At 39.0% G+C, this 16908-nt stretch overlaps 1 protein-coding gene across 2 annotated transcripts in view; it reads right to left on the reverse strand.

Moving 5' to 3' along the window:
• Positions 1–2429: 2429 nt before the first annotated feature.
• fhip1aa (FHF complex subunit HOOK interacting protein 1Aa) overlaps positions 2430–16908 on the reverse strand; it is a 45251-nt gene continuing 30772 nt past the window's right edge. For both annotated transcript variants that reach the window (XM_051705016.1, XM_051705015.1), the window contains 4 exons: positions 11888–12856; positions 9488–9666; positions 7164–7284; positions 2430–3828 (listed from right to left, as the gene is read on the reverse strand). In XM_051705016.1, coding sequence (XP_051560976.1) covers positions 3623–3828; positions 7164–7284; positions 9488–9666; positions 11888–12856 — 1475 coding nt within the window. In that variant the 3' untranslated portion in view covers positions 2430–3622. The remainder of the gene's footprint in view (positions 3829–7163; positions 7285–9487; positions 9667–11887; positions 12857–16908) is intronic.

The raw sequence follows: 16908 nt of genomic DNA on the forward strand, positions 1-16908 counted from the left end.
TTTTAGAAAAAGGCGGGAGAAAAGTCAAGTTAGAGACCATTTTCTGGGCGCCATTACTGAGACTCAATTGAAAAAAGGACCTAGTTTTGAACAAAAGCTGCCCCTTTAGCTCAAAGGACTATCGGGGGAATTGCGAGTCAAATTAGGTCAACAGTATCCATGAGTTAACATTCCCAAATCTACTGGAGGACAGGCACATTCTGTATGCAGAAGGCGTACAGTATTGACATACGATACCAACCCTTAAGGTCACATTTTAAGTAGCATTATTTATATGTAGTTTTCAGTTTATATTATTTTTGTTCTTTTGTACCTTTTGGTTCCCTAAGCCTGCATTTTTTAAAAGATCTTAATAATACTAGTATGCAGCTCTGTATTTTCTTGGTAGCTAACATGTTACCTAAATTTTACGAGCATAATTCAATTCTACATTTCAAAGTAGTTCCAAAACATGAGTACACAACCAGATGTATAATTTATGAATGTATTATGAAACAGTCAAACATACTATGCCACATTAAACAAGCAGTAGAAGAAGAGGGATGTTCATCCTACTGACAGATCAACGCACTCTGGTGAAGGCATCTGGTAATAACTTTAAATGATTGACAGTGTTATGGCCCATTCACTCATATGGAAGTTATGCTGTAGGACAAGTGATGCCTTTATTCGAGACGTTATGCATTTGTGCACTTCTGACACAGAAGCCATTTCTATTTGACTCACAGTAAAGAGGTTAAGTACATGTAGTTCCCTAATATTACTCAGTACTCTCTTGGGTAAATACACTGGAAGTATACTGAAGGTACACATACTGTAAAATAAAGTGTAACCAATATTTATATATATGTTGTTTTTTTTTTTTAATACGAGATCAACCTTAAAGATGTGTATTTAAACCATAACCATCAATATATAAAAAATGACTTCAGTGAACTTAAAAAGTTTGTGTAATAACTAGAGATTGTCCGATAGTGGATTTTGCCGATACCGATAACTAAGGTGGTGAGAAAGGCCAATAACCAATTAATCAGCCAATAGTTTTTCAAATTGATTTATATAATGTTAAAATATGTCTTATTCTTTCCTTACTAAGATGGGCACAGACAAAGAGTCCTAAATAAGTAAAATCCCAGATGCAGTTTATTGTTCAACCAAAATCCCAAAAATAACCTGAAAAAATGAAGATTTGGTGCATAGCATGTGACTTTCAAATATAAACAAGGCCGAATCACACTGGGGACTCTTATTGTGAAATGATAAAAAAAAACTAACGGCAACTATCGCCATAGATTTTTGCTGATAACGATGGTTCCAAAAAGTAACTATCGGTAAAACCGATATATCGGTGTAGTAATAACCAATTTGTACTTAAACCAACTATGCCAGGAACCATGTGATTTCTTAGAGTTGTTACAATATTCAGCTGAAGTTATTGTGCATTACACAAACTTTGAGATAAAAAAAAAAAAGGTGTATGGTTATAAAATACGAAATCTGGATACTTTAAAACTTAGGGCAAATTTGATACTAAAGGCTACTTTTTCTCTTGTATTAGAGATGTTTAAGGCTAAAGCATATTCACTGCCTGGCCAAAAAAAAAGTCGCCGTTTGGATTTAAATAATGGTCATTATCTAAGGTTGCTTCAATTGGTCAGGTCGAGGTTCAGCAATGTTATGCGGCAATAAAATGAAGTACCTGAATGTACTGAATGACAAGATTTTCCCATCAATGGATTTTTTCTTCCCTGACGGCACGGGCATATTCCAGGACGACATTGACAAGATTCATCGGACTCAAATTGTGAAAGAGTAGTTCAGGGAGCATGAGGAATCATTTTCACACATGAACTGGCCACCACAGAGTCCTGACCTTAACCCCATTGAAAGTCTTTGGGATGTGCTGGAGAAGACTTTACGGAGTGGTTCGGCTCTCCCGTCATCAATACAAGATCTCAGCCAAAAATAAATGCAACTCTGGATGGAAATAAATGTGACGTTGCATAAGTTTGTTGAAACACGACAAATGCACACCGTAATCAAAGCTAAAGGCGGTATTAACGTATTGAGTCGAACCACTCTGTAAAGTCTTCTCCAGCACATCCCAAAGACTTTCAATGGGGTTAAGGTCAGAACACTGTGGTGCCCAATTCATGTGTGAAAATGATTCCTCAATTTGAGCCCGGTGAATCTTGGCATTGTCATCCTGGAATATGCCCGTGCCGTCAGGGAAGAAAAAATCCACTGATGGGAAAACCTTGTCATTCAGTACATTCAGGTACTCAGCTGACTTCATTTTATTGCTGAGCCTAGACCAGGGATGCGTTTCCCAAAAGCATTGCAAGCTTAAGTTGATCGTAGAGACCACTGGCGCCAATGGCTTCTACGATCTACTTAGGCTTACGATGCTTTTGGGAAACGCAGCCCTGACTAATTGAAGCAACCCCAGATCATAACCATTATTTAAATCCAAACGGCGACTTTTTTGGGCCATGCAGTGTAATTTAGATACATTAGAACTGAAGGAATCTTCAGTTCTTTCTTCATAAACATTAATAAGACAAAGATCCAAACTGTGCAATAAAGGAAACAAACTAGTACAGCATAACAATTGCTCCTGACAGGTGAATATCAAACCTCTTCCTAACTATGCTTCAGCAAAATCACCTACAATTCTAAAGCTGTGCAATCAAACAGACACAGAACAGAAATGAAAAAAACAGGAAATATTTCAAATGAAATATGTTTGTGAAAAAATATGAATTTCTCTCAATGTAACTGTTTTAATATCTTACCCCCTCTGAAGAAATATACATCATCCTAACAATTCCATATGTTGCTTGTTTCAAACATGTAAATTAACAACACATGCTGCATAGAAAATCTGAGATTCCTAAGATATCCAATATCAGTAAAAATGTATATCAGTGATGCTCTACAAGGAAATAGAACAACTTTGCAAGAATAATTTCTTAACATGCAACGTGAGATAAAATGCAGCGTTCCATTTGGTCAGTCTTGTCAAATTTGACCATATAGGTTTGCAAAAAAAGTTCATCTTGAAAGTATTAAGGACTAAAAGAATAGGCACACTTCGAATAAGGCCATCATGTGAACAATCCTGCAAAAGACATCAACAGTCAGCAGAACACACAGTTGTCCTCTTGTCACAGTCAAAGGACGTATTATTATGAACATCACAATCAAAAGCCTTTCTCATTTGTGCTTTCCATGACAGTTCCCACCTCTTGCTCTATGGCTGAGTGGCCATTCCTCTTTGGTTTTTGCCTGGAGTTTCAGCATTTAGTGTCAATGCAAGCCACTATAGACAAATGAAGGCAAATCTTGTGACTGATTTCTGGTATGTGATACTGATTGAGTGATAATAGGGCTCTGTTGCTGGAAAATAGGGGTTGGTAATGCATAACCAAATGATGAAACTACAACTGTTCACACCACTTGAGAAAAATGTATATGCTGATAAGAATGCCCCATTAACAATATCAAGACTCAAGACACAAATTTAGAGGTATTGACAAAATAGTGCTTTCAATAAAAACTACAATTCATTTAAAATATCTTGAGAGGTTCAACATCAAAGCAAGGAAATACAGTGGAAAGACTATTCCTCCATGGTAAGATGAGAAATGATGGAGTGTTCTTGTGCAATGGCAGCCAGTTCTTTGAGGAACTCTGTGAAAAGAACTGTGGCATAGATCTCAGTTCTATTTGTGGGAACCACAGTTTTGGGTTGGATAGCTGGGTTCTTCTTGGTTCTGTCTGCTTCAGAACCACAGAGGCGATCTCCAATCTTTGGACTTTCAGAGTCTGGATTGAAATAAAACAGACAAGCACATCATTTTTCAATGCATATCAGATGTTTTCTCATTGAAATTATTGTAACATCGTGCATTCAAATCTATATGAAGATGACTAGTTGAGTAGAGCACAGAGGATGAATGAAGAAGACAGTCTATAACAGAGGTCACCAATTAGCAGGCTGCAATTCAGACCGAATCATTTCTCGTAAATAACTACAACTATAAACACTGCTTTTTTTCCTCCACACAGAACAGTTAAGATGTCTTTACAATGCAAAGCAATACAAAAGATTCATCTGAAGCAACATATATGCCATTAAAAGGTTAGTTTGCACAGATATTGTAATGCCGCACAGAGCCAGCAAATGTATACATGAATCACAATTGCACAAAAAACTATTATTTCGCTTGTTGTTGAACAAGGCACACACTGACTGTCATCACTAACAATGGCAAACTTTAAGGTTTGATGCAGCATTTTATTTACACAGAATTACATAAACATCTGCTCTGCTCATTTCTATGTTGCATTCATTATTCAAAAAAGTCAGCTCAGAATTTCTATACTGGACAAAGCAGCCTTGGAGAGACTATTTTCAATAAAACGCAACCAAATGTGTCCCTGATTTATATATCCAGACATACAGTTGCAATTTCAATTGGTTGAATATTTCTAAAATGCACATGGTTTAAATAACATATTGGCTCCTGAAACAGTGATTGATCGGCCCTTTTCAGGGAATGAAATTTAATCGAATACCCCTGGTCTATAGGTTCTTTTGAACATTAAGTTTGACATCATTTTGAAATTTTCTCCACATGCTTCATTGCAGGTTGGTCAATATTTATACTTTTTTAAATGTATACTTAAGCATCATCCCACGAGCAAGACTGCGATATGGCCCTACATCAGCACTGCTGTGATTCGGACGCAGGTAATTGCCGCAGGTAATCACAGCAGTGCTGAATTTCGGCTATTTAGCACAATTGTGATAGTGAAACAAACTCATGTGTGTGTGTGCATGTGTGTGTGTGTGTGTGTGTGTGTGTGAGCGAGAGAGAGAGAGCATGTGCGATGACCTGAGTTTGTCGCGACACTCAAGCAGAGATGCTGTAGTCTGTTATTTTGGTCAAATGCATCTTATTTTCTCAGTGGAAAAATAGCCGTCCAAGTGGGGGTATTCCTCCCTATTTCGCGGTAGCTGGTGCGCAAGAGTCATTCACTATTGAAACCACAATGACCTCTGCCATTTTGAACAGTATGTCCTCTCCAAAGTGGAAATCCGGTAAGAGGTAAGCACCTTGAGTTTGTGTAATTAATCAGTCTGTTGTGTCTCAGCTGTGATGAGCCTTAATTCTGAAGTTTTTAGTTTATTTCCCAGCTTTAGTAGTGTAGTAGTAATCCGAGCAATCACGGAGTGCCGGTGAATGAAAACACTGACTGACAGCGCTAACTAAATGCACTGGCTCATATTACACAGAAAAATGGTATTTTGTCACCACCTACTGGCTAAAATCTGCGATGTCACAAAAATATATGTAAAGAGACACATCTAGCATTTTACACTTCCGTGCTGCTCTTGCACTTTAGTTTAGAACGGCACAAACACAAGTGGAGTGATACAAACAGTGAAGCGTCTGAGTGCTGCTGTTCTGAGATATCAGTACTCATGAAACGTTTCTCATCCAATCAGATTTCGAGGACCGGAACTAACTGGTGTATATTAAGGCAATATCACACAAGCAAGTGTGCTGTATGGCCCTACATCAGCACGGCTGTGATTCGGCAGGTAATCACAGCCGGGCTGATTTAGGGCAATACAGCAGGATTGCGAGTGTGATATTGCTTTTATACAACAGTTCAAAGAACAAGTAAATACAGTATTTAAAAAAAATGAGGAAAAACTAAAGACTCTAAAGAAACAAAAAAATGCATTTGTGCATGGAACTACTTTCTTAAGCCACGGATGAGGATCTGCAGTTGATAGTTCAAAAAGATGCGCACTAGCCTCAGTTACTAATTCGAAAACGTCACTTAAATAGTAATGCCGGCTTGGGCTGTTTCAAACAAATTACTGAAGAAACAAGGATGTGTGTGTGTGTGTGTGTGAGAGAGAGAGAGAGCACGACTGAGCTTGTGCGATTACCTGCGTCTATCACGACTCCCAACAAGTAGTGTAGTGTTAGTCAGCTTACTGAAGATAATGGGAATTCTGGTCAAATACATCCTATTTTTCTGTGTAAAAATAACTGTCCCAGCGGGAGTCCCCCCTGAGTATTTCGCGTAGCCGTTCAAGAGTCATTCACTATAGAACCTGTTCTCTCCTCCGCCATGTTGAATATTTATATCTCCTTCCAATGCAGAAACACTGGTAAAAGCTAAGCACCTTGAGTATGTTTTTGATTACTCTGTCTGTTGTGTCTCTCAACTGTGATAAGCCTTTTAATGCTGAAGCTGTTAGTATGTTAGCTGTATTTCCCAGCTGTAATGCAGTAGTAATCTGAGCAATCATGGAGTAAGAGACAATGCCGATGACTTCAAAGAAACCGTTCACGTCTGACATCCGCTGACTCAATGCACATCAAACTTAACTGGCTCATAACACGTAAAAATGGTCTTTTGTCGCCACCTGTCACAGGGAAAAATAAAAAGACACATCTAGCTCTTTTACACATCTGCGCCTTCTCTTACACTTCAGTTTAGAATGGCAGGAACACGAGCGGAGTGATACAAACAGTAAAGCGACCGAGTGCTGATGTTCTTAGATATCAGTACTTATGGAACGTGTCTCGTCCAATCAGATTCGAGGACTGGAACTAACTGTCATATACATTTTATTTAACTGGGGCAAAAACATGTAATGAATAGTAAAGCAAAACCTTGAGATAAAAGGTGGAAAGTTCCAGAAGGAAAAGGGCCATATTTAGAAAACATGAAAGGTTGTTTTCTTCTGCAGCGAGACTGATTGCTCGACCACATGAAGGAGAATAAAGTATTTGCAAACCGTTATTACTCTTGCCTAAAGTGAAACTACAAACAGCAATTGAAAGCAGGGTCTATTTGATTTATTTTTCCACAGTGATTTTTGTGTACTCTTCTCTAGCTTTCATTATAAGGGTGCTTTCACACCAGAACTTTTTTGTTTGACATCAGAGTTTGGTCCGTTTGGTCCGTTTGGTTGCAGTGAAAGCGGTTTTCTGAACTCAGGTGCACATCAGCTTACAACTTACAAAAGTACAGTGTGAAGAGACCAGCAAGTCTTTTGCTTATGAATTTTGGTCAAAGGCATGTTTTACATTTTGGTATGTCATGTCTTGTCATTTAAAATGACTTGAACGTACCTTGACCTCTGAATGAACTCTCTCTGGCCAACAAACAGTGCTGAGCTGCAATTAGGAGCTCTGGGATGTCTTTACGGGTCACTAACAACTCCTCTATCTGGTTCTTCACTGAGGCCAGGACCTACAAAATCAAAATGGAGAAGAAGAATGGAATGATCAAAGAGATGACTAAATGAATGATCTGATTCAGTGTCAATGCTTTGCTTAAGAGCTTGTCTTTTTGTTTGTTGAAATACAAATGAAGCAACAGATCTGACAGTCAGTTATTACTTTGTGCTTTTTTTGATTGACTTTATTCACCTCACCAATTTCTGTTTTGCTCTCTCACTGGTACCTTTTTTGTGAACTGCTTTCTGAGTGGCGAGATCTCATCAGTGTGCAAATTACTTTTCTTGGCACTTTTAATTGATTCAAATGCCACATAACATGATATTATACCTTTATAGAAAGCTTTGGATGTCTCCTACCTTAGCCAACATCATAAGTTTCACATCATAAATCATTATATGTAACATTTACAAACATTAAGTCACCTTTTACTATTTTACAACCTTAAAAAACTATTAAAGAGATATTTTTCGTTTTGGCTCTGCCACACATGCTGATGTAAAAGCATCTATTTTAAACCTCAAAAAGTTTACTTCTTAAAGATTAATTTAGTAATTATTTTTAACAATTTAACGAAATGCGCTGACTAACACACCTGGAGTCGTGAGTTCGAATCCAGGGCGTGCTGAGTGACTCTAGTCAGGCTTCCTAAGCAACCAAATTGGCCCGGTTGCTAGGGAGGGTAGAGTCACATGGGTTAACCTCCTCGTGGTCGCTATAATGTGATTCTCGCTCTCGGTGGGGCACGTGGTGAGTTGTGCGCAGAGAAGAGCGAAACCTCCACACACGCTAAGTTTCCGCGGTAACACGCTCAACAAGCCACGTGATAAGATGCGCGGATCGACGGTTTCAGACGCAGAGGCAACTGAGATTCGAGATGGCGAGTCACTACGCCACCACGAGGACTTGGAGCGCATTGGGAACTGGGCATTCCAAATTGGGGAGAAAATCCAAACAAAACAAAAAAACAATTCATGAAATGCTTATGGATACAATGGGGATCAAGCTTAACTGTCCCACTTTACCCACCTTCACCCTATATTATAAAATGTGAAACATTTACAATCCACCTTAATTAAGTACAAAACAAAAATAAAAAATACAAATAAAAACTAAATTAAAATCCAAAACTATAATAACCCTGATGTGCACCAATCAAAACGGTGAATTAAACATCAGAATTCAGAGTAAAAAAAAAAAAAAGAAAAGAAAACACAAATTGCGCATGCTCATATCGTGATTTTATTGCAATTGCGATTAATTTCCTAGCCCTTCACATGACCCAAAAAAGACAATGCCTTTTAAAGGCTGAGAAAGCATCTGCTTTCAAGATACCAAGGCCTGTGTATGTAAATGCATAAGCTTTAATCTCTCTTTTAATGTGTTTTTGATATGAAAAGGCAGTATAATACATTTAGCTTACTTGTTTACAAACTATATGCTACGTGAATGATGTATCAAACAGCAAGATGAGCTGGTTGCAGCTATAGCTCCCAACAGAGCCATTTCATTGAATGAAAGTTAGGAGACTGATGTTTATGAAAAATACTGGTTGCTCTAAGAGTCTCAGTGGACGACATTTGTGAGATTGCTTCTTTTCCACCCATATAATGTCAAAGGGTCCTCTAGAAAATGTCTTGAGTCACAAATGAGTCGCTTCATAACCTTATGCCTTGTACTTGTACCGTGACTCGTTTGGTGCGGCAATGATGTTAACTGTTTTTCCCATCTGTGTAACACTGTAACAAATGCTCTGTTCCAAATCCAAGTATCCTCCTAACACCAAGACTGTTGCAAAAGTTATCTTAATTATGCTGCCTCCGAAGATACCTTGATTTCGGCAAATTCTAACACAGCTTTGCATGTATCCTTCGAAGAGATAGTGCACGGGATTGCTGCTGTGGCAAAAGCATTGGCTACCTTTGCGTGCTGCTCTTGATTGTTCTGGATAGACTACTTAATGTCAAAATATTGAGATATTATCTCAAAATAATGACTTTTGTGATAGATAGATTTTTTTTTATTTGACATGGCGGAAACAGGCTTCCATAGCCATTTGTAGGTTAATTTCCTCTAAAACCGTTAGCATTTGTAAATTGCTCTGTTTTGAGAGGCCCACTTAGACCCACTTAACTCTTTATCATCCTGTCCATCATAGTCAAAATGCACTAGGGCAGAGGAGTAAATAAGTGTATCAAATACAGGTATTCAACTACCTGGTAGAGTGAGCGGACACTGGGCTGGAACACCATGTTGGTGTTTAGGAGGAAGGAGCGCAGGAGGGGTTGAGGGTAAGCAGATAACTGGGCCAGGATGCCGGTCAGAAGTAGGTTCACGTGGAGAGAGTTATTCAGCATGTTTTCTAGACGAGACAGCAACACACTTACAAATGGCCCTAAGAGAGAGAGAGAGAGAGAGAGAGAGAGAGAAAAGAAGGAAACATATACAATTGTTCAACAGAGGCATACACCAAAGTATCATAAAGAACATTAACAGGATAGTTCACCAAAAACTGAAAATTCGCTCATTATTTATTCACCTTCATGATATCCCGGGTGTGTTTGACTTTCTTTCTTCTGCAGAACACATTTGAAGAAAAATAGAAAAATATCTCAGCTCAGTAGGTCCTTATAATGCATGTGAATGGAGATTTCTCTTTTGAAGCTCCAAAAATCACAGACAGTCAGCATAATCTTCATTGACACGACTCCAGCGGTTAAATTAATGTCTTCTAAAGTGACACGATCTCTTTTGGTGTGAAAAAGATACTAATTTAAGTACTTTTTAACTATAACAAATCGCTTCCATTCTGCAGCGGTATGCGCGTGACGTAATCGCGCTGGCACGTTAGACATGTGAGAACTGAGGCACGTGCGTAACATCCAGAAGAGCAGCGCTGTTTACAAGTGAGAAGGAGGAACGCTGTACAGTAGCTTAGTTGGTTTTGGTTTAGATCTGTTTTTATCTGTTTCTTTACTCACAATGGTGCATTTGTGTGCTTATCCTGGATGTCTCAACCGAGTGGAGAATGTGAGATTACGTCTGTAACATGGCAACGTGAATACGTCACACGAGAGACCGCTTGGACTCTCTCGTAAATGCTTATACCACTGCTGACTGGAAGATGGTTTATAGTTAAAAAAGTACTTAAATATGTATCTTTTTTGCACCAAAAGTGATCGTGTCTCTTTAGAAGACATTATTTTAACCGCTGGAGTCGTATGGATGATGTTTATGCTGACTGTCTGTGATTTTTTGAGCTTCAAAAGAGAAATCTCCATTCACTTGCATTTTAAGGACCTACTCAGCTGAGATATTCTTCTATTTTTCATCAAATGTGTTCTGCTGAAGAAAGAAAGTCAAACACACCTGGGATATCATGAGGGTGAGTAAATAATGAGAGAATTTTCATTTTTGGCTGAATTATCCCTTTAAAGTAGGAAACCAATTACAAAACTCTTTATCCTGTTCCTGGTGAACTAACCTGCCTGTAATTGTCAAGCACATCAAAATGTTGTAATAATAATAGTTTGTAATAATAATAGCAGCAATACTATTTGTACTAAAGTTGCAGCACACAAAATGCATGTACAATGTGAATTTTCTGTAAGCATGGAATACACAGATGACTAATATATCTGTGTAGTATATACATCATTATTATTGTTTTCTAGAATGCAATGTGCATGACTTGACCATCCATTTCCAGTGTGATGAATCGTAAGCAATATCAAACACCATTTTTAATGTCTTTCTTGACTCATTATTTGATTGGAGTGTCAAAAGTTACACAAAATAAGAATAAAATGCCAAATAATCACATTTATTTCTGAGATACCACAGGATACCACTAGCTGAATTTAACAAGCAACACAATATAGTGAGGTCATATGACAATATATAAAGTATATACTGTACACAGTGCGCTAGTAAGCAGTAGCATTAGTTTTCCAGTATTCCATTTTAGAAGAATATTTCAGCTCTGTAGGTCCATGCAAGTGAATGGGTGCCAAAATTTTGAAGCTCCTAAAATCACATAAAGGCAGCATAAAAGTAATCCATACAACTCCAGTGGTTTAATCCATGTCTTTAGACATGTTATGATAGGTGTGGGTTAGAAACAGATCAATTTTTAAGTAATCTTTGTCATAAATTCTCCTGCCTGCCCAGTAGGGGGCGATATGCATGAAGAATGTGAATCACCAAAAACAGAAGAAGAAAGTGAAAGTGAAATTGATGATTGACAGAGCAGGGAGTAGAATTTATAGTAAAAAAAAAAAAAACTTAAATATTGATCTGTTTCTCACCCACACCTATCATATCGCTTCTGAAGATCGTCTGGAGTACTTTTTTGTTGTCCTTATGTGGATTTTGGAGCTTTAAAATTTTGGCACCCATTCAATTGCATTGTATGGACCTACAGAGCTAAAATATTCTTCTAAAAATCTTAATTTGTGTTTAGCAGATGAAAGAAAGTCATACACATCTGGGATGGCATGAGGGTGAGTACTGTAAGTGATTTTCATTTTTGGGTGACCTAACACTTTAAGAAATAAAGTGTATATGGGACAGTGTAAAATAATTCAGAGTATTTAAAAAAATATATGTTCTCTGACCTGTAAAGGGCACAGCGTGACCCCTACTCCCACTGCGGGGTTTGGTCCCAATAGGAGATGGTATCTTTTCTGCCTCTGGTGTCTCTGGTGAGAAAGAATTAAAGTCAACCTCATCTTCATCATACTCCATGTGGTCTGTGGGACTCTTAGGTTCACTGTCTGCTTTTGCTGGACTACCGGACTGTACACCCAGAGTCCTTATCAGCTCCTCATACTGGGCCATGAGGTCCTCTCCTTCTGGGGTCACAGACTTTTGATTTGATTGTTCATGGACTCCCCCTCTCTTATTACTCTCTGTGTGGTTCAAAGGGAGGCTTAAGCCATTGCTCATTGAGGAGTCTGAATTTGGAATCTTTTGATAAGCTATTGGTTCACCAGACTCGTCCAGCTTTGTTTTTTCAGTAAGTTTGGATGGGGCACGATAGCTGTCACCAGAGTCATTGACATCCTTCTGAGCTACCAGGTCATAGACCATAACATCATTCTGAAACTCAGACTCTTCGATGTAAGAGCCTTTCACAAGCATAATAGCAGTTCTCCGCAGTTCTTGGATGTGTTTTGGGGGCTCTTCCGGGATGGGATGAGTCTCAAGATTTTCCTCTGATTGGGTTTGTGTTGGACAAGCATCATAACTATCATCCCACTCCAGCTCCAACAATCCAGGAGCAGCAGCAAGATCTTTGTGGGGTGGACCAGAGCGATGCATCTGAGTTTGGGGATGCGTTTTCCTGCTGGTAATCGGTGGGCGAGTCCTACCTGCCTCCTCCAGGGTACTGGGCTGGTACTCTTCTGGAGGGGGGTTCTCGCCATCGTAAGGTGCCGACCACACACGGCATGCTCGCGTGCAGTTTTTAATGCTGTTTCGAGCATCGTACAGGTAGTGCAGGTAACTGACATCCAGGTGGATCTCGGAGCCAATGACGCAGGAGTGACCACAGTCATCCTCCTCTGAGAGGACCTCCTCTGATTCTAGAGAAACAATAAGCAACAGTAAAACTGTTGTTGACACAGTACATTTCATGACCTCTTTTCGAGGAAAATACTTAACCTAACAAAGAAGTTCTTGAGAATTCGTATCAGCCTATAAACACTTCAATTACAGACGTAAGCGGATTGCATAGTCTAAAATGAAAGGTTGCAGGAATTAGAGAAGAGTTTTGGAGCCGGAATTCTGATTGTGGCTAAAACTAAAGTCATATAAACAGAGACATGTAAGGCATTTCAATATGCAAACAACACAAGGTGGAAATCTTTTGTGGAAATATAGGTCATTATAAGATTTCGTTATTTAATGTAGGTCAAACTATTAACACGTTTTGTCATCAAAATGTAACACGGAAATGTCCTTACAATTTAGCCAAAATGTATGCATGTCATTTTAGTTGATTTTAGTGAATTTTAAACTAAATATTCAACAAATATTTACCTTCAACCAAATATTCTGCTTGATTTTTAATCAAACAAATCATTTACAACATAAACATCATGAGAAAAATGTCAGAAAAACACTGAGCTTTTGAATAGTATATCATGAATATAGAACACTGAAGTGCAGTATGTTACATTTTAGAAAGTTAACATTGCGTTATATGTAGCACATTTTTACGGAAACAGCGTATTCACAACGCAAGTTACGCATTCTCACCAGCACGTTATTTAGTTCAAGTTTACATGTACATTCACTTCATTGTCTGTGTAAGTTGTAATTTTACGTTTATGTTGTGGATATACAATTCTGTGCAAACATTTAAGGCACTTATTATTTAAAAAATAATGCCATGAAAATTTTTTATTTATCAATTAACTTCACATATAGACCATTTCAAGGATGTAAACAATAGCAAACGAATTAGAATGCAACTATTCCACTTCCCGTATCATAGCCGGATCCTTTAAAGAAGGCTCTGAGTTTACATATTTTCTCAAATAACGTCAGACGTTTACCTGAAGTGACTTATCCAGACTTGGTGTTGATACTGAGCGTCTACGCGAGAGAGGCAATGAAACTGTATCGTAGATTAGATGCTCACAATTATTACCTCAGCAGAGAGATCGGGAATATTGGATAGCTCCTATTAGTGGCGGATTTAGGTATGGGCGACACGGGCAGTTGCCCAGGGTGGCATCTTGCCGGGGGGCGGCACGTGGCACCCACACAGACTATTATAGACTCCTATTATAATCATTGAAGCCATTCAATAAAGCCATCTGCGTGACTTGTGGACAAGGTAAGGATGTATTTTTTGACGTTCATAATTTGTAAGTCATCTCGGATAAAAGCGTATGCTAAATGAATAAATGTAATAGTAAATGACTAGCGCAGCTTCATTCATTATAATGGGAGTGACATATAGTCACTTTTAGAGCTCTACCTCTCAAACTTTTAATTATTTTAAATAAATGTTGCTCACCTACCAGAGACATGTGTTACAGTTGTCAGTACTGAACGCATCCAGCGGTTTCGCTTCACTGAAGCGGCTCATGCGCCCATTTTCTGTTGCTTTTTCGGAGATCTAAACACTTTACTTTCCGTTAGTTCCAGGCATCTAGGGAGCATTCGGACACCGAACAACACGGTCCACATTTTAATAATGACATTTTATCGTATTAGCATTAGAAACGTTAATCGTGTTAAAGTCACTATGAATGAAGTGCCTCCCACTGTTGTTTTAAATGAGGGTGCGTTCCATTCAGAAGTGATAATCTCTGTTCCCTTCGAAGACTTTACCATCCACTGTGAGAGCTTTGAAAGTCTAAAAGGTGTGGGGCTCAAAAATAAGTCATTCAGAACTCACATTTTAAGTCATTTTTATTGGAAATTCTGTTCTCATAGCATGACTATCATGATTGTTCTTCCTTCAAAGTGCCCTTCGGAGGGTGATTTATGGCGTTTGGAACGCATTCGGAGTTTGACAACTAGCAGGAAATGTTCAAGGAACAAGAAGACATCACTTCCTTAAACCATCTTGAAATGGTCTATCCAAAGTGCAGTAAACATAAGAAAACTAAACCAATATTTGGTGTGACCACCCTTTGCCTTCAGAACAGCACCAATTCTCTTAGGAACACTTGCACACAGTCGTTTAAGGTTGTTGGCTGAAAGGATGTTCCAAGCATCTTGGAGAACTTGTCACAGTTCTTCTACGTGTCTTCTATGTTAATTGTGTCTGTCACTTCATGTAATCCCAGACTGACACAATGATGTTGAGATCCGCGCCACTAATCCGTGGCCATCCTGTACAGGCCACACCATTTGTTGCAGGACTCCTTGTTCTACTTCTATTCTTTTCTATTTGGAAAACGAATGTTTGGAAATCTAAAACTGATATTTCCTATTGACCCACTAATGCAGAAGATAAAATAAACATCTTAAAGGGGACCTATTATGCAAAATTCACTTTTACATGGTGTTTGAACATAAATGTGAGTCGGCAGTGTGTGTACACAACCATCCTACAATGTTAAAAGTCCACCCACTCCTCTTTCTTATATTTCTATTAATCAAAAACAGTGTCTCAAAATGACTGGTTTTCCTATCCGCTCTAAAGTGACGTCACTTTAGAGCAGGCCACGCCCACGACTATTATCATAGATCCTCCCCTGAGTGATCGACACACAGTCCGCCATTTTTTTCTGCGCTGGAGCAGCTACGGTGAGAAGAATAATGTCTCAACTTCGTAAGCGTCATAAATGCTCTGTTGTAGGCTGTAAAAGTGAACATAAGAGTCTTCATGTACTCCCGGCATCAGGGCCACTGAAGACGCAGTGGACAAGTTTTGTTTTTGAAGAAAATGTGCCTCAAAACATACCAAAACTCGTGTATGTTTGAGCGAATCATTTTACACCGGACTGCTTTGTGAATGAGGGTCAATATAAAACAGGATTTTCCAAAACTTTGATTCTCAGGCATGGATCGTGTTCCAGCTTTATATCCTAAAGATGTAAGTATCGCACTTTATATTTTGTGAATGTTTGCAAATCGTCTTTCCGAACGTGCTTGTTAGCTGATTCCACGGCTAATGCTGCTAAAGTTACCATTGTCTCTGATTGTATTCACGGAGACCAAAGCTATGTCGTTATAGCTTGTTTGCACATGACGTCACGTCACTGCGTTGCTGTGGCGTGAAATGCAGATGGAGGGTAGGAAGTGATTTTCTACATAAGAAGCACTCTCACAAACTCAGAATGCCTATGTTTTGCATCATTTACGGTTGCTCATACATACAGTATATGGCTGAACTCCGGTATTTACGGTGTCAGTCATATTGGTATTGATTTGTTGTTGCTATAGTATCCGAAGCACGAGCTGTAAAGGCACAGCCCTCTTCCGGAAAGGGGGTGGGGAGCAGCAGCTCATTTGCATTTAAAGAGACACACGAAAACAGCGTGTTTTTGATTCCACCCAAAAAGAGGCATTTACAACATGGTATAATAAATGATCCGTGGGGTATTTTGAGCTGAAACTTCACAGACACATTCTGGGGACACCTGAGACTTATATTACATCTTGTAAAAAGGGGCATAATAGGTCTCCTTTAAGATGTTTTTTTTTTGTGTATGTGTGAAACATCTAATGTGCCCAAGACTGTTGTACACTACTGAAGATGATTAATTGCATGTAAATGATGTGTTTGAGAGGGGGAAATTTGTGATGTGGGAAAATCTCCAACATTGATACTATGTGGGGATTATCTGAATCCATTTTTGTAGGTGTTTCTTTAAAAAGACAGAAAGCAAAATATATAAAAAACAAATATTCTCGGGGGTCTGGGTAGCTCAGCAAGTAAAGACGCTGACTACCACACCTGGAGTCGCGAGTTCGAATCCAGGGTGTGCTGAGTGACTCCAGTCAGGTCTCCTAAGCAACCAAATTGGCCCGGTTGCTAGGGGAGGGAAGAGTCACATGGGGTAACATCCTCGTGGTCGCTATAATGTGGTTCGCTCTCAGTGGGGCGCGTGGTGAGTTGTGCGTGGATGCCGCGGTGGATGGCGTGAAGCCTGCACACACGCTATGTCTCCGC

The sequence above is a fragment of the Myxocyprinus asiaticus genome, chromosome 8 (genome assembly GCF_019703515.2).
Source record: "Myxocyprinus asiaticus isolate MX2 ecotype Aquarium Trade chromosome 8, UBuf_Myxa_2, whole genome shotgun sequence".
Taxonomy (NCBI): domain Eukaryota; kingdom Metazoa; phylum Chordata; class Actinopteri; order Cypriniformes; family Catostomidae; genus Myxocyprinus; species Myxocyprinus asiaticus.